Source organism: Corvus moneduloides, chromosome 3 (assembly GCF_009650955.1).
Source record: "Corvus moneduloides isolate bCorMon1 chromosome 3, bCorMon1.pri, whole genome shotgun sequence".
NCBI classification, from domain to species: domain Eukaryota; kingdom Metazoa; phylum Chordata; class Aves; order Passeriformes; family Corvidae; genus Corvus; species Corvus moneduloides.
The window spans coordinates 42626618-42645156 of record NC_045478.1 but is presented as its reverse complement, the minus strand read 5'-3'; the positions used below and the strand labels follow the sequence as shown (position 1 = coordinate 42645156).

The 18539-nt window shown below is 38.2% G+C and overlaps 1 protein-coding gene and 1 long non-coding RNA gene across 14 annotated transcripts in view; one reads left to right on the top strand and one right to left on the bottom strand.

Annotated features, from left to right (window-relative positions):
- Window positions 1–14904, bottom strand: part of LOC116442286 — a 207622-nt gene extending 192718 nt beyond the window's left edge. For 5 of the 12 annotated variants that reach the window (XR_004239487.1, XR_004239478.1, XR_004239482.1 and 2 more), the window contains exons 1-2: window positions 13014–13572; window positions 12015–12058 (exon numbers count right to left, since the gene is read on the bottom strand). This is a non-coding gene — a long non-coding RNA (uncharacterized LOC116442286). Of the gene's footprint in view, window positions 1–12014; window positions 12059–12465; window positions 12536–13013; window positions 13573–14511 lie in introns of those variants that run through there. The other 7 variants (XR_004239484.1, XR_004239488.1, XR_004239486.1 and 4 more) reach the window with 5 other exon arrangements.
- Window positions 14905–15054: 150 nt separating this feature from the next.
- The window catches only part of MMS22L (MMS22 like, DNA repair protein), a 90972-nt gene continuing 87487 nt past the window's right edge, over window positions 15055–18539 (top strand). The window contains exons 1-2 of one of the 2 annotated variants that reach the window (XM_032105110.1): window positions 15055–15106; window positions 16614–16801. In XM_032105110.1, coding sequence (XP_031961001.1) covers window positions 16623–16801 — 179 coding nt within the window. In that variant the 5' untranslated portion in view covers window positions 15055–15106; window positions 16614–16622. Of the gene's footprint in view, window positions 15107–15262; window positions 15348–16613; window positions 16802–18539 lie in introns of those variants that run through there. The other variant, XM_032105109.1, reaches the window with a different exon arrangement.

Genomic DNA, 18539 nt, shown 5'->3' with positions numbered 1-18539 from the left:
TTGATAAAAGTGGTAATAAGCTTCAGTCAAACAATTGACACAATAAGAAAAAAATATATTGCAAGAAAAGTCACAGAAATCTACAAGTATGTAAGAATGCATTTTTCTTGGAAAATAAATTTCAACATATATCACATAAAATACTCGCCCAAAATACACTGTAAATGCCTGTGATACTGTAAAAGGAATATTTCTTTAAGTATTCTTTAGGTGAAGAATCCTAGAAAATTTTAAGAATCTGGAATATTAACAGGTCTTGCATGTAGAGTTTTATTACTCCATAAAATCTGTACGTGCATGCATCAGTGAATCCAGTTTTAAATAAACACATTTTTCTGCCTATTTTTTCAGGGCTACATTGTGGGCAGTGCCTGCATATTTACCTGTATAATTACAATTCTCCCTAGCTCAGAGCCATTAACCATTATGTAAAACACAGCAATACAAAACAACGCTCAACACAAAATCTTTGGATCTGCTAACATGTATTTGTGCATGCGTGGAGTCTCATTCTCTCATGGATCAGGACTGGTATGTGGATTTCCATTCTAGACAACTATTAAATTTCTCGACAAGGTTATCAGATTGGGGCCTTTAAATTCAGCCAAAGCAGCAGATGTTTTGTGTTAGTTCAGTGGCTATTCATGAGCACATATAACAGGTACCAGAGGAGTTGTTATTGAAGATGATTCTATTAAAGTACTACTACCAACTGTCAACCTTTTACTATTTATCACTTCGTGTTTGTAGATATATCCCAATATATTTTTCTTTTTTTAGATTAAGAAAATTGATGACACAGAGAAAACATAAAATGACCCAATTTTAGCTAAAATTTCTAAAGATTTTTAAAGCAATAAGAAAGAAACCTGATGCTTTTAAAAAGCACAGAAAATGTCTACCTGGTAATAATTGCTAGGTTTTTTGCTATTGATTGTGAAATAATTGAGGAAAAGGAATGGATTATTTGGGGCTAGGAAAGTGAATAATCCATTGCAAAATAATCAAATAATCAATTGAAAAAGGAAAACATTGAATATTACAAACCATAAAATAGTAGAGAGATGAAGAGCAGAGGACAGTAAAGAAATAGGAATGCAGGGCATGGGATTCAGTTTTCTAGGGTAAGAGCAGAAAGAAACATCAGTAATAGCTTTCCATCAGAACCTCTTACTCCTAAAAGCCTGGCACCTGACCTGATTATTCAGGATATGGATCAGGTTTCTATGAATAAGAAATAATGAGTATATTTAAATTAGTTTAAATGAAAGAAACACCATATCTTTACTAAGACACCAAGCTTGGCAGCATTTTTTGTAGACTCTGAGAGAACAAAAAGCTCCTTGAACCAAAGACTATTGTTCCTTTTTACATGGTTTCCTGAAAAAAATGAGCTGCTTTGCTCAGCTCCTCTTGATCACTTCCAGTAACCAATTCCATCTAAGTCCAATGCATGGGAAAAGGTCTCAAAGATTTAACATTCCTACAAACTTTTTAAAAGCAGACAGTTGTATGGGGTGTCTGCTAGCTAAAAGAAAATGCAACATGAATGCAACTTTTACTTAGTAGTGCAGAACTCACTTCTCAGTAAAGGCCCCCCTTTCAAATTGATTCTCTCTTATCTAATACAGGTTAAGTTTATACTGCAGCCTGAGTATAAACTCAATTAAAATATCAACTCACAAATCCAAACCCATAGGCAATATGGATTAATTTAGTCTTACAGGACTATTTCTTAAACCAAAACCTTCTTAATTCAAAGCATAAAACCAACCAATATGCTGCTCCTTCCACTCTCTCCATCTCTTTGGCATGCAGCCCACCACTTTTTCTTCTTCTCCCTTGCACTAAGAATCTGGCATTCCTGCCGCAGCGTGGCTCAGCACCCACTGGCTCCCCCAATCATCCCTCTCAGACTATTGAACAACCTGGTAGTTAAAACGTGCTACATGAAAACACAGATGTGATCACACTTAGGGATTTCTGCACTGAGCACTAAGATGCCCATCTGCACTGAGAGCATACCAAGCACCTCTCCCAAAACATATCAGACACCTCCAAAGACGAAGGCAGCGCTTCAGTGCCACCCTTTTCATCACTAGATTTTAACAGACATTGAGGAGAAGCAAGAATGCAGTGGTCACACCAGGTAGCTACATACAAGAACCTACATTTAAGTGGAAATTAAGATCATAGTAACATATATATGCTGAGTTTAAGGGATATACTGGTTCAGGCAGCTGTAAGAGCACTGATTTCCTGTGCTATTTTCTGGAATTTATGCACCAAACTTCCACAAATCTCATTTTAATCAACAAGACAGGCAATCGAGTTCTCACTGCTCTTGATCATCAAGAATCATGCACATAAACAATGTCCAAAAATGGTATGGAATCGAAGTATCTTATACATCATCTACTTTTTCTAACTTTCTGCCAAAAAAATGCTGCAAATAACTAGCAAAATGTGCAATGTGTAAGGAAATGTGCATTTTGCTACGCTGCCACACTGTTTTCTTTGTAGTAGGAAGCTCATCTAGTCTTTGGATCAGATTTTAGGTACAACAGTTGCTTTAAGAATATTTTAATGGGATCAGATCAAAAGTCCAACTGGCTCAGTATCCAAACAGGTTGAAAGCAGCAGTTGGAGAACACTGTTAGTAAAAAGAGATGGATCATATCACTTCTGTTATTACAGTAACTTAACTATGCAGAATTTAAACAGGAAAAAATCTTGTATCAGACTATTGTATGATACTAAGCCTCCCAAGACAATTTACTTGACTTTATTAACAACGTTTACAGTTGAGCTGGAATGAGAGAAAGTTCATAAACAGTGTTAATAACAGTTCTATTTCACACTGGTGAAATAGAAGACTGCTTTGTCTTGTCAACTAATAATATTTTGAGAAGCATTAACATTTTGAACCTCAAGTTTCAAAAATCTACTATTCAAAATGAATATGGAGAGAGACTGCAATTTGTATTTGCAACAGTGTACTGGAAGACATCCCAAATATTTTTTTCTGATCAAGGTAGGTCCTGAAGCAGAAGTATACAGCAGTATTGGACCACGACAAAGCTGAGTTCAATTTAGCTGCTGTGTTAAGATGTACAATATATCAACTTGGAAAAAGCAATATGCTAGTTCAGTGATACTATTTTTTGAGATCCTAGCCAGTGTACTTGCACTTCAAATATAACACAACCAGTTTGGCCGACCCTAGGCTTAGGGTCAGGAAAAATCTTGTGGGTTAATTATCATACTGTTTACTTATAATGGATAGGTGGCTTTTGTGTAGCTGTGATTATCTCGTATATCTAGTTGATTTCTTGCTAATAATAGCTTGCTCTAAGAAGTATTAAGATACAGTATTGATTTCAAAAAGATTAAATCACTGTGCTAATATACAAGAGATTATTCAATTAGTAAAGATGACTGGCAACATTTATCTAAAAATGCTCCCTGCTCTCCTGTGAATATCTAAAGTATAACTTGGCTAAATACATAAAAATCAAGATCAAAATACTCAAAAGCAGTCAAAAATGTGAATTCTAAGATTTCAGGAACAAGAAACAATTTCCAGAGAAAACCTGGTCCTGAAGTATCTCAAACTGCTGTTACTAAATAATCAGCTGTTATTTTTTAAAAACTCTAAAATAAATCTATTTTGAAATAAATTGCCAGGTTTTCACTGTAAGTTCTCCAACACATTCTGTTCCATAAACCTGGCAAACTTTTGTTGCCCATCTGCTTTACTGAGCAGTATAAAGGTGTTCTCTATTGGTAAATACCCTAAAAGTTGAATGACAGTCAAACAGCAACATTCATTCTCTTTTTCAAGTCTCTCAGTGAGTTTCCCGTTGGCTTTCTATTAGTTGCTTCTGCACACTTTTAATGATATCATACGATATCATTAAAAAATTAAAATTCAACTTAAATAGGCTCTAGATGAGGTCAAAACTATTTTCATAATTTCAACCAACAATATTGTCGCTGGTGTTCTTTATGCCAAACAAGCAAACAACAAAAAATCTCTTTTCCTTTTATTAGTGTAGGAAGAATCTATTCTCAAATATCTGTCTATTCAAATGTTCGCCTCAGTAAGCAGCTGTCCATCACACTGAAATAAAACTGTAAATTTTCACCACTATTGCAAATGGTTGGTTCTTAGGGTTTTTTTGGTTTTCTTGCTAAGAACTGTATTTGTTCATGCACCAGGACAAGGGACTATGCAAGAACTTTTCCCATCAAAGTGCAAGGGGAAGCCCTATGTGCTCAGAGTTGTGAGGCTGCTTATAATTCATCCCTTGGTTAAAAACAAATACCATTCATTCAATGCACCTCTGAAAATGTAATTTTTTCCCAGAGAAATAGTGATAAGAGAGGTGCTTTGCCTCAGTCCTTCCTCTAAGATGGGCCTTCACAATCTCCTGGAACATTCAGCTTGAATTTGTACTCAGTGTTGATGTGGGAGAGGTTATTTTTCTAATTTAGTCCACAAAGGATAGCCACATACTGAAAACCACATCAGTCTGAACAGGGGATAAATTAGAATATCTTTGGAGTGTTGTTTTACTGGATAAGGTTGACTAAAAGCATCTAGCTCTAAATGTAATTACAGCACGATTTTACAGCTGTTACCAACCTACTCGAAATTACTAGGTCTAATCTGTTCTATGATACCATTGCACAATTTTCATTTTCAAAAACAGTGGCTTCCTTATTTTGATAAGTATTGTTAAATCTATTAGAATATGCAACATGCAATTAGGTATGATTCATTACTTATGCCCAGTAGTTAATTTGAGACACATTTTTCCAATACAGTTTTCATGATAATGTATTTTCATTTCTCTAGTTTTAGCTTGCTGTGAGACAGCTGTCTATTTATTCTCATTGCTCTCTACTTTAATTGCTCCAAGCTTAAACTTCACATGTCAGACTGACAACAAGCAAAGTTTAATGTACTTCTAAGTCTTACAAGCATACCTGGCAAATTACAACACAAAACTCTCATCAGGAAACCCGAGAAATCTCTAAAAAATTACATACAATTTCTTTCAGCTTCTGTGTGTGTGTTTACTAAAAATAGTGGAGGCAGAATAAAATATAAGAGATTTTACAGAGTGGAAGATTACTTCAGACAGACAAACTTCCTCTTCTCTCTTGCCAGAAAGAAATTTGCCTCTGGAGATTTCAGATCTAGTCATCAAACATCATCCTCACCCTTCTATCTTCTATAACCTTTCTCTGCCAAAAGGATAATACAACTCCTATTCACATCCTCCTATGGACATCTGGAGATAGGATCATCACAATAGCATTATTTGCAGTTATCATACAGACTGAGGCCTTCGAAGGTTAGATACCAGATAGAGGAACAAAACTCTTCTGTTTTTTATCCATGATTGACAGACACTGCAGAATAGTTCCATTGTACAGTTTTTATGAACTCTTCAGCCAGAATGCCTTTTTCAGCTATATTTATTTAAGTTGCTGCTGTCAAAACAAAGATTACATCATTTTACACCCATGTTTTACAAATTAGGTAGCCAGGACATCTGCAAAATAAAGGGTAAGATCATTTACTTTGGCAAAGATTTTGATATCAACTGATAAAAACAGTATCTGTATAAAGTTGTGTTAGTGTACTGGCTAACAGCTCATCTTTGGAAAACCTGTACTGATTTCTAGGTACATTTTTTAAAGCATTTGTTTTCACTGGTTCCTATTTGGTTTTGGAATGCCTTTAAAGAGAAAAGTCATCCTTTCTTCACTCATCACTTTTTCCTAGGGATAAAAAAACCAGCACGAACCCCACAAACTTAATAGGAAATAGTTTTATAAATATATTTTTCATATAGTTAGCTAAAAAATAGTTTTATGACACAGTTCAGACAACCTTATCCCACACACTGAAGTAAGTACCATGGTTGAAGAAATCTAAATGGGTGAAGAAAAGCTTCAGGGCTATATGATTGTGTTGTTACCAAGCTCTAAGAAACAGAGCAATGGGAAATCATATTAAAGATGTGCAAAACATGAACACAAAAATATGATATAAAATAAATAAAAAGCGAAATAAATCTAAAGAACACAATTTCAATTTGAAGGCCTCAATGCAGAGCTCCTTTTAATAATTAGTGTTTTAACAAATTTCTCTTGCAAATTGTGAAATACAGTTATAAAAAGATGTTTTACGCAAAAGATTTCACGGGCAGCATATTAAATGACCCCTTCTGCAAAGTGTTTATCATTTTAAAAATCAACTCTTTCCCCACCTCCTTTCAAGAATCTCACTACACAGATGCTCAGCAGAACTCCTTTACAATGACCATTAGAAACATTTGTTAATCTCCATACTTGCTCACACCAACCTATTTTTACACATTTGCTCAAGTCCTAGAGTATGCAAGATCCTCCTGGTGTCTTTAAATGAGCCTAAGATGTCACTGGTGTGCTTTAATGACATACTAAGAGAGAAAACCTGCATTAAAATTCATATGGTCCAAAGAGATTTGATTCTGTGAAAAGTAAGAAGATTTCCTTTTCTATTACACAGCTGAAGAATGGAGATGCAAGAATGAAGTGAGTTCCTGAAATCATACAGATGAACTATGTAGAATGAGAAATTGAATAGGAGCCATCACCTTTGAATTATTTTTGCTAATTATATCTCTGTTTCCTAAGCTGATAAAGGTGGATCTGAGATATGCAGAGCACCTTCTTCCTTCCACTATATAAATATTATTGTAATATTCAGAGGTGGAAAAAATCAACATTTTTAAATACAAAATCATTGAAGTTATGCTAAGTATCCAATAACCATCTGAAATTTTCTTTTTGTCAGGTTTCATTGAGGCAAAGATCACAAAGCACTGAGAAAATGAAAAGGGAATATTTCTGAGGTTGCACAAAAATGGACAAAATAGTGTGGTGTTGGAAACCACAGCTGAAGCTTATTGGAGATCCACTTTCTTGAATGATTTCTGTAATTCTCAAATTACACTGGTCAAAGATAGCTATTTTGCTTTTTATACACTTCTTTGAGAATGTGGTTTACACTGAGTGCCTTTGTATGATATCCACATTCATATCCACACAAAAACATTGATCTGCTTTCTAAACTTACAGCCTCTGGACAAGTCAGGAGAAAGAGCTTTGCTGACTAACAGAGTGGGAGCCCAGCCTTTTGTCCCAACACTAGACAGTGTGAGGTGGAGAGTGATAGCTGGACTCAGAGAACTGCACCATTTTCAAATTAACTGCCTTCATTCAAATACTGTCAACTAAAAATCCATGCAGCGGTGGTAAAGCAAATATTCTGGTTTAAAAAATTCTGCATCAAAAAGTTTGCGATATGGTTTAGCCAGAGCTTCCTGCTAAGCTTTATACTGGACTGCACGGTGTGCTTTCTGCTTCCCAAAGTACACCTTCATATTTGATACTACCATCACAGTGCACCAAAATGCTGATAGACAGCTGCACCACAACCACTCTCAGCTAAAGCTATTCCTTCTGGAGAAAAAACCCTCAGTCTACAGCTGGACTGATACAATCCTTCACCTGGTCCAGCAGAGTCTGTATTGCCACAGTGTACCCTACACTAGAAAGAATTTATGTACTTGAGAGATGAAAAGCTTTCAGAATAATTTTATTGGACCTACGGTATTTTTGAAAAAGTATATAGGAGAAGCTAAGATAGTAAACAGAGGGCACTGAACACAAATATTTTGAGGATAAGTTCTGCTTTGCTTGTAGGTGGCCCCTTTGTTTCTCAGTTTTCTTGTGCCCTAACTTGTCAACTTCCCAGAATACAGATGAAATTCTATTGCAAAGAAGTTGTTAAGAGTTGAAAAGTCTGTGTTACTAGGGATTAGAAGGGTGGCAGTTAAAATTATTAATTTCACATATTTTTTGTATTCCTACTATTAGAAAGAGCCTAAAACCCCTTTACTTTGTCCCCTCTACAAGCACAGAGAAATCCCTTGTTTTCACCAATGATCTTGCAATCTAAATATTGCAAGAAATGGGATACTACAAGAAAACAATGAAAGAAAGATAGTGTAATATGAATATTTCAAGGGCTGTTGCAAACATAAGTCGAAACAAAACAAGAATTTTGAGGAGGGATGCTTTGGGAATAGCAAAAGCCTCCTGAGCTTCAAAAAAGCATGGGGAAAAGCTTAAAAAGAAAGGCTGAAAAATTAGCACATGAGAAATGAGAACTCAGGTTTAATGAGGATATGAAGTAGTTCCTGGGATGAGTCAGTACAGAAAACATGTATAGATGATAAGACAGAAGAAATGCCACTTGGAAGCAGTGAGATGCTTTTGTACAGTATTAAGTATTCCTACTACTATTTTTTTCTGGCCTGCTATGGATACAGATAAGAACTGCAAAGTTTTATGGATTTACATTTTACAGAAGATTGAGTATGTGAACTCATACAGTACATTATGTTATTTCCAGCCTGACTTTGCAAAAAAAGTCCAAACTCATTTATACTATGAATATTTATCACTATTCTACTTTACATAATATATACATAGGTTTATATATAGGCTAGAATTCTTAATATTGAGTCGATTATATGGAATTTTACAGACTAGAAAGCATACGATCTACTTGTGAAATATTTCCTGGAAAGCATTAGTGAATGTAAATTCATTTGAGATTTCCATCAGATATTCTGAGTATTGTCATTCTATTGGCACGTATGCTTCAGTGGAGAAACAGATAAATTTGGAATTAAAAATATTATCAATAACTCTCTTTCCACTCTCAGTATAGATTTCTTTTAGTTAACTTTATTCTTTGTCAATCAAGTTGAAACAATGACTCAAAATGAAGACATCTTGGCATATGTATCTATTATTCCTTCTATAATGTAGTACTCCCACTGGTTTTCACGGGAATTATGCATATGAAAGGACTGCATTATTAGGCTAGATTAAGAGAAGACATTTAGAAATACTTAACTCATCATACCACTTCAGAACCTCATATTTATAATGGTACTTGAGCCTGAAGCAGTATAAACAAAAGCATAAAATACAACTCCTGGAAATATACCATGGATGGATTTTTCTTAACTTTTTTCACTAAAAATTGACCTGAATTAAAACTATTTTCCTTGCTTTTAGATATATGACCAAATAAAGAAATATTAATCAGATCAGTCCGAAAGACTTGCAATATGCCTAAACCAGAGAAGTTACATGCCAGTAAGAGGACAGTAAAAGGGTTACACTGCAAATACATGAACTAGATGTCTGTGTAACCACATAAAGGCCCTTAAAATTTTTCTTGGCAGCCCTATGTCTGTTTTAACAGATTATATTAACCCTGATCCTCTGGAAGCATGGCCAGTCATCTTTAACTCTTTAAAGACATGATTTCATTTTGACTTCAGAAGTGTTGTTCTCCTCCCATGCCATGACAACTCAAGGATAGTATGAACGATCTTCCTCTGACCCAGGAAAGATATTGGGCCCTTCCTTTCTCAGAGCTAAAAATGAATGGGCCTCCACTTTATTCTAACAGATTGGGTAGACAACGATTGGCTCTTTCCCAGATGCACAGCCCAGATGTAGAGTCAATCTTCTAGGCTACTTAGAATGGAGTAACTTTCTAAATGTTTCTTTTTATTTTTTTCATCTAAAACATACTGCTGCACAGTTAACCCTGGACTGTAATTTTTGATTGCTAGTAACACCCTTGCCACTTTTGTAAAAAACCTGCCTGTCACAGTGCCTTAAATTCACATTGTCCAATCTGACTGGAAAAGTTCAGATTATAACTTCCAGCCTCCAAAGCTACTTTAAAGCATGGTCACTGGGTAAAATTTTGACTCTACAGTAGTACTTCTACAACTTGAAACAATTCTCTGAGGACTGAACACTTCAGATATTCTTTTCAGTTTGATGGCTCACATTTGGACATCACTAATCAGGTCAGTCACAGGTACTTATCTTGTGAGATAAGGATATTGGAAACAATATCCATGAAGACTCCTGCTAGAAGCATAAAGCCTTGAATTAAAAACCTATTAAAACACGTTGCACCTTTTCAAATTCTACCATAGATACCCTAGATTGTATCCTGGGTTAACAGATATCTTTGTATCTACAACATGCAAGTCGTTGTTAACATTTTCTTAGGGAAACTAGATTTTCTTAAGAAGTGACAAACCACATTTCATTAAGTGAAAATATAGACCTTATATGGCATTTGAAATCATGTCTAAATCCAGAACACTGCATTTCTAGAAAGTAGAAATAATGAGAGTCCAGAGCACAGCAACAAGAATTAAAGAAATACAAGAAAAATACTGGGGTTTTTTTCTATAAAAGAGAAAACAAAAAACAGAGATTGTTTAAAAGAATAACACAATGGAAACATGACTAAGAATCTCAAATATGTTAAGAATCTGGGGTGGGCAAAGAGGAAAACAAAATCCCTGTACCACTAACTAACAAAGGCTAATGAGTTCAACTAATTTACTTATAGTAGGTTAAGTTTAAGATCAGAAAGCACAAAAAACATTCTAATGGAAAGACTAGTGAAATGCTGGAATAGGTAAGTTACTTAGGTAAGTAATCATAACAAATCTTTAGGCAGACAGGCAAGTCCTCACTTAAAAAGACAAGTTTTATCGATCCTGGCCTTGGAGGAAGAGTGAGGGGGCAGGTGTGATGCCTTTTTGGAATAATTTTCAACCGTGTGATTCCATGCTGAAGTGTCCGAAGAAATGCAGCAGTGTAGTGACCCACTTGCTGTGGGATCTTGACTTGGAAGGAAAGTCTTATTCTGGAAAAAAACCAAATCAAGTTCTTCATGTATACAATCACTTGGATTCTGATGCAATCTATGGATCACCTAGCTACCTTGATCCAATCTGCACCTTCTTTATTCAACAGTTTAATGATAACTGCTTTCAGGGCTGGACTATAAACAACCCATGTCATATCCAGCCACAGGATATAGGATTTTGCTTGCTAAGAGGAATTACTTAGTAACATGTCCCATGGCCTTGAGGCCAGACAACACTAGCAACAGCTGCTAATAACACTGAATTCCAGATGTAGAGTCTGCTGAAAAATTTAAAGGAATTAGTTTTACAATATTTTGCTTTAAAAATCTAGGTACACTCCAAATTCTTATTCTCATATCTCTACTTTACTGTTAAGTTGGGATCTTTAGTGGTTTGTTTGTTTGTTTTTAGTTTAAGCCTAAAACATTTTATTGGCGGATCAACCTTAATAATTAGAATCACAATCCTGTAAAAAGGCCACAAGTCTTTGGAGTCTTTGGAGTCTTTGGAGAGTTAACACAAAGTAAGTAAAGAACCTTCTCTAGTCAGTTATTTTGTTTCCAGTAAAAATGTCTGATTAATGGGAGAACATAGGACATATGTACAGTCCCAGATTGATTAGTGACAGACTAAAACGATGATTTTCCAGCTTCATTTCAATATTCTTTCCTATTATTCTGTAATAAGCAGCATGTAGAAGTAGGAAAGTTACATAGCCATGCATATTCCCTACATTTAAATCACTTGATCTAACACCAGGTAAATGATCCAAGAAATAAAAGCACAAACCTGCATCACGGTTCATCTTTTGGATGGTGTGGACTAAACTAGTAGAAAATAACGTTTTCTAAAATGTGTAAAGACCATGACAGCTGAAACAGGTACAACAGCAATATAGCGAGTATCAGGTGTTCTCAAAGTTTCTACACATAACAAAGTAGCTCCCATTCAAAACCTCCTAACTTGACAAAGTTACGAATGTCAGTGCTTCAAATGAAAACCTTTAAAATACATCTCACCTATACATGACCGCTCTCAGATACTATGCACCTCACTGCCTTTTTCACAACCACTGCAAAGAGGCACCAAACGCAACTCCGCCTCCACCTTTCGATCAGTAAAGTTGCCAGAAACACGGTCCCGGAGTGAACAAGCCCCCGGGTTGCCCCTTCAGGCTGTTCGCGGCGTACTCACCATGGCGGGCTAGTTTTGAAGACTTTCTTCCCCTCCCCCTGCACCTACGCACAATGAGGGAGAATGGAGAGCAGTTTCAGCATTAAATTTGAACTTCCCTGCTTTTGTTAGCATGAGTCACCACCTTAACATTATCTCAGCTGTAGACTTTTATCTGTGAATATCTAAGCCCTGTCTTGTGGAAAACTAATTACTGAGCCACTGAGAGGCTTCATAATGTCCTGCATTTAAGTCCTGAACATCATACATAATGCATAGGAAGCAGTCGCTGCACTCTGATTACAGAACACTGTCATTAAGAGAGCAAATTAAAGATGTGAATAATTCACTGGCTGAGCTTATTGTCAGTGCTGCATTGTGAAATTAGAATTTCTAATAAGTACTGCAATTTTTTTAACCCAATTAACACAGAGAACATCTTGAGTCTGATTAGTACAATAAAAATTATTACCTTATTCTTTTGCTTCACAACAGCCAAATTAAATACTGTACTTAATTATGCAGCATCCATCGCTTCTGTGCTAGAAATAATAATAATAAAAAATTCTCACTATCACTTTAATAAGACTTCCAATATTTAGAGTGCAACTGAAAAATAGAACATATGAATCTCCTGCACAATTTCTTATCACAAAGTTACTGGCTTTTTTTTTTACAGACTTTGAAAATACGGTTTAATATCAGCAGCCGACCATGATGTCACTGCTGAAGTCTTCTCTGGAAACAAAAAGGTATTCAAAAAAAATTCCACAAAACGACCCTTCTGAACAAGCTCTGAATATATATTGTGAATTAACTTTCTCTGGGTTGATGTGAAGGCAGAAAAAAAAAAAAAACATTACCACTTACTGTCTTGAAATCGAATACACAAATATACAAACATAGAAACATGTATATATATACATACACACATACACACATATATATATACAGGTTGTTTCAGAAAATATGCTTAGGAAATATACTAGGAAAAAACAGGAGCTGGGTCAGCTCTCTTACCTCAGTTCCCTCTTGGCACGGGATAGATAACATCCTTTCATCCCAGAAAGGAGAAAAGTCCGATTCAACATCCAGCGTGTTGATTTTTTCCCACACGATGCCTGCTGCCATGTTAAATAAAGAAAATGATCACTGAGGATGCAGCTTTTGTCTCCAAATATTTGAATACTGCCTTTTAGTGACAAGGACCCCAGGAACCTTCGCACATCTGGCAGCAGACACCACTGGCTGCAGCTGCTGCAATGGGATATTTCCTCAACCCTATTTCATTCCCAGCTCGTTTTTCTTCCCCATCCTGAGGAAGTTTAATCACCAAGCATGGCTGGGAAAGAAAAAAAAGAAGAAAAGGAAAAAAAAAAAAAAAAAAGGAAAGGTGGCATTGCAATCACAAGCTTTCTTGGTTTTGTCCTAGAGACAGGGACTGCAGCAACCACCTTGCATCTTTGTCTAGTTATTTTAGCATGTGCGTGCAAGAGGGGAGGAAAAAAAAGACTGAAAATTATTCAGGCATAATGCAATAGACATAAAGAGACAAAAAGACAAGGAGAGAAAGAGAGGGGAAGAGAAAGAGGGAGAGTGAGGGAGGGAGAGGAAACAGAAAGACTAAGAGAGGGAGAGGGGGCTGTCAGTGCAGATAAATCTGCATATGGAAATCAGGGTTATCCTGGGTACAGTTTTATTTAACCATGATGTACTGTTTTTTTAATTAGACAGGAATTTAAAGAAGGAAATGAGAGATTCTTACAGACACAGGAGCAAATGAAGCATTTTAAATCACAGCAAAGCTTTCAGAGCAAGCTGTAGCAGCAACAGAAAACTTTTTATAGCAACTTTCTTACTAGAAGGAAGTTTCGTGCACTGCTGCTATTTTGCACCCAAAATCCAGGCAAAACTGGAAAAGCATTCATTTTGAAACAAAATCAAACCACAGCAATCCAAAATAATACAACACTTTTTTTAAAAGACCCATAAGCCACCAGGTGTACGATATGCACTTGAAGCTAAATTATGCCAGGCACAGGTTTTAGGACTTTTGCCCTGGCCCCCATTCTGTGGTGACTGTCACACCCAATGGAGGTGCTTCAGTAGATGATAGGAGTGATACCTAGCTCGAATTTCAAATGCATTAAACACCACTTCCCAAGCTTGATGAGAATTGGGTGTGTTTGGGGATACGAGTGTTACCTGACAGACATAGAAAGGTTGGATCTGGATCTGTAAGGCATCAGAAAAGACCAGGAGAACCTCTTGCCCATCTCTGTGAGAGAGCATTTGGATGAGTGAACTGAGAAGGCTGAGAAGAAGGAAAATGAAGTTCAGGTAAAGTCTAGACAAGAAAGACACCAGACAAAGGTAGGGAACAGTTGTAGTACAAGGGAATTTATGGGAAACATGGGGCAAGACTATTTATAAGAGCATGTAGTGACAGGACAAGGGGAAATAGGTTCAACTTGAAAGAGAGTAGGTTTAGATTAGGTATTAGGAAAAAAATCTTTACTGTGAGGGTGGTGAGGCACTGGAACAGGTTGAACAGCGATGTTCTGGATGCCCCATCCCTGGAGGTGTTCTAGCCCAGGATGAGGCTCTGAACACCCTGGTGTAGTTGAAGTCACCACAGGAGGGTTAGAAGTAGATGATCTTCAAGGTCCCTTCCAACCCAAGCCACTCCATGATTCTGTGAGCACAAGGGAGGCAGCTTTAACAGCAGCGGCAAGATGGTAGCGTTCATGTCCGAGCTGGCCAGAAACCACTAGTGGTGGCTGACCGGCCAGGGCATGCCCACGTAAGCAAGAAACCCGGCTGGCCTGTCAGCACTGGGAGGAGTGGCGGGCGGCGCTTCGCCGCGGGGAGGGTGGGGCGGGAACGCGGAGAGGAAGGGGAAGAGGGAGGGAGGGAGCGGGCTGGCGGCCGGGCGGGCGGGCGCTCTGTGCCGGGGAGGAGGCGGAGCGGGAGGAGGAAGCGCGGCCGGGGAGGAGCGGCCGGCGGCCAATGGGCGCCCTCGCGCCTGCGCAGTGCGCGGGTGGCGGCGGCGCGCGGGCCGTACGGAACGGGCCCGGGCGCGGAAGGGGAGCGGCGGCCCGGGCGGCGCGCAGGTACCGCCGGTGTCCCTCTGCCGCCGGTGTCCCTCTGCCGCCGGTGTCCCTCTGACCCCGGCCCGGCGGGGAAGCGCCTCCGAGGAGAGGGCTGCGGCGCGGGGCCGAGGCGCTACACGTGGGGGTCGTGTTCGTGGGCGCGCTCCACGGTGCTGCTCCCGGCGGCTCCCGCCGCTCTGCAGCTCCTGCCCGCGGACTGCAGCCGCCTGGAACGTTCTTCTTGGAGGCCAAGGAGGTTGAGGTGCTTAAAGTCATTGTTTCCGCTGGATCAGGGATGTGGTAGACAAGTACGGAACTGATGGGAGTTATGGCCGGGAAGAGCTGCCCTTTTATGTAACTCTTCCCCCACGGCTTTGTATGTGTGGGGCGATTTTGATACCCCAAACTGAGCAGGCTTTCCTTAGGCACTCTTGTGGTTGAGGGCATTCCCTTCAGCTGCCTCGCCAGCTGTACCAACGCCCGTCCATAGGGTCCTGCTGTAAACTGGAGCACTGAAGTCATGCCTTCCCAACTTGCACAGCCCCCTGCTCCGCAGGAATGTGAATGGGTGGGAGAAAGTAGAACAGAAACTGTTTTCTTCTTTTTCATTACTTGAGCTTACTTTTTAATTAAACCTCTGTATTACCATGAGCTCTGTATTACCATTACTAGAGCCATGGTGTAAACTAGTTTCTGCAAGAGCCATATCAAAATCTGCCGCCAAAGAAGTTGAAAATTTTAATTTAGAGTTTTGGTTATATTGTTTGCATATTTTTACAGGACTCTCTGACACCTGTTGCCTAGTTCTGCTCTTTCAATATATTGTATAACATATGAATGCACTAATATTAACTATACAGGGAACTTCTTTTGGACATTGTAATCTTTCTTTGGTTTTACTTCTCTTTTTTCAGATTCCTGGGTAGTTAGACTTTTCTTTTGATAGGAACTTCCAACTGTGTCAGAATTGGCCATAGAGTAACTTTCTAAGCTTTAAAACTTTAGCATTTCAGAGTTCCATAGTTATCATGTGGTATGTATTCACTGTTTCCTAGGAGGAACTTAATATGCCTTGAAGTTACAGACAGCCTGTAATGCATGATGTATTTCCACAGCATAGCTACTCTGGTCATGAAATGAAATGTTGCTGAAAGTAGCTTTGTAATGCGTTCCTGCCTCCTGTTATAACCTACTGCTAGTCTAACCTCATCACTAATTAATTTAGAGAGCTAAACCAGAGGAAAATGTACCTCTCTGGGATTTTTTTAAGTCACTGATGTGTCTTCTTGAACAGGCTCTGTTCAGTGAGGCAGGTGTGGTTGCACAAAGTGGCAGAATTGGCTGACAGAGCATGTGACCGTGATTGCCTTTCTTGGTGGTGACTCTCAGCTTTTAATTCAATATTACAGGTGCTCAGATCTGTGTCCACACTTGAGCTGAAGGATGATGTGGAGTTGTAACAAGGAGAAATTTATTTGAAGAAATGCTATGAGTATTTTTGTATTTATCTATTTATTTTCTGGGTCAGGTGTAAACAATGGAGGATGACTTTGGGGCTTCCTCCACACCCCCGTTTCTCACTGACAGCTTGGAGCTGGCGATGGAAGTGGAGAATGAGAGCTCAAGGCCGTCTTGCTTTTCTTGTGCTTTTGACAACCAAAATGGAGGGAGAAGGTTCTCTGCAGAGTCTTATTTAGCAAGTGGGTCTCTTAAAAGGTATGAGATTTTTTTGAATTACAAATATAAAAACCTTCTAAACTGTTCTTTCCACTCATGTTTGGTGCCTCTGAATGCTGACGGGTTTCCAAATCAGTTTGTTCTTCAGCTCTCCTGATCCTGAAATCAACTTGGTGATACCAAAGTGGGAAGGGCTGTTGTGTTGATAAGCAGCTTTGAACGGTGCTGTGCATGCAGTTCCTAGCTTTCTGAACTTACTTTTAAGATACTGTAACAGACATTTGCAAGCCTGCTAGGTTATTTCAAAACTGGCCTGTTGGGCAGCAGCATCTGAGATCACTTAAATTTCTGAGGAGGCTTCAGCACTGGTTTTTCCAGACATATGCTCTATTAAATGCTGGCCATTTTTCTCTCTTTTCCACTTGAGAGAAACAAACCTGCTCTACCTGGCTTCCCCAGGTTGCTGGGGCTGTCCTTTGTAGCTTCAAGACCATTTTTCTCAAAGCTTCACCCTTGCATGCATTCTGGATTTATGGTTCTGAAGTCATATGCATAGCAAAGAAGTATTTTCTGTGAGACTTTAAAACGTTACTTTGGTTTTAGTTATCTGCTTTACTGTCTGTCATTCAGCTTAGTTTACTGTGCTGTTTGCTCAACCTACAAGGGTTGTCTTATTTTTCCTACAAAAGCCTAATCTTTCTGTCTGTCTGTCCTTCTGACAGGCTTCATATTTTGTGTTGTCCTTTTTTTTTTCTACATTCTTTTCTGTAAAGGCTTAAGGGGGGCTTCCACTGCACCTCCCCATTCTCTGCCTTATTTATCATATATTTTAGTTGCATCAGAGCACGTTCATTCAAATTTATGTCAAGTAGATGATTGAGGAATCCTGTATCTGCATGAACATATCAGTAGTGGATTCCACGTTGACAAATATTTCACCTGAAATTGTTTCTGTCATTAAAACCTCACTCAGGAGCTTGTATGTAGACAAGGTTCCCAGTCACTATAGTTGTGATAACACTGTTCTTCTACTGTCTATTGACGTTGTCTACCTGGATTGCAAAGCCCTAGAAAAGCCTCCATGTGAGGGACTCCTCTGTCTTCATTGCTTGAAACTGGAGTAGCTGAATTTAATTGCTAGACGCTTCAAAACAGACAAGTGTTCAAGAAGTTACCAAGTGTTATGGGAGGTTGAGCCAATTCAGCGGATTCTCTTTTTGCCTCTAAAAATGAAATTGGAAATAGTGCATAGTTCAAGCAGAATATTAATTTAGTGTGTAATACAATGGAAACTCAGTGCTTGCCTAGTGTATTTTTTAAATTTTTTAAATGAAAATATTTTTTACATATTAGCCAATTAGGGGTAGTCTGTGTGGGATTATTTTATGAAAGGCAGTGGGAAAATTCTGAAATAATTTACTCTGCTGTCATTATGCAGTTTGCTGTGAGGTTTTTTTTTAAAGCATGTAAATGAAATATTTTTTTATTTGCACAATTATAGTGTTTTAATAATACAGGTGTCTGATTTTCTCCACTTTGAGTGAAATGCTAATTCTGATGTTATTTTATTTTTCTTTAGCCAGAGCAGAGGGTAGTTATGGCCTAGTGTTAGTTTAAGTTATAATGACAAGGTAACATTTTGACCCTCATCTGGTCATCTGCCTAAAAGTGTGCTTTTAGCAGTATTTTCAGTATAAATATTATTAAATGTATACAAACGAACAAACGTATGTCCAGCATTAGTTGCTAGGTATGTGGTGTGCATTGAGACAGATCC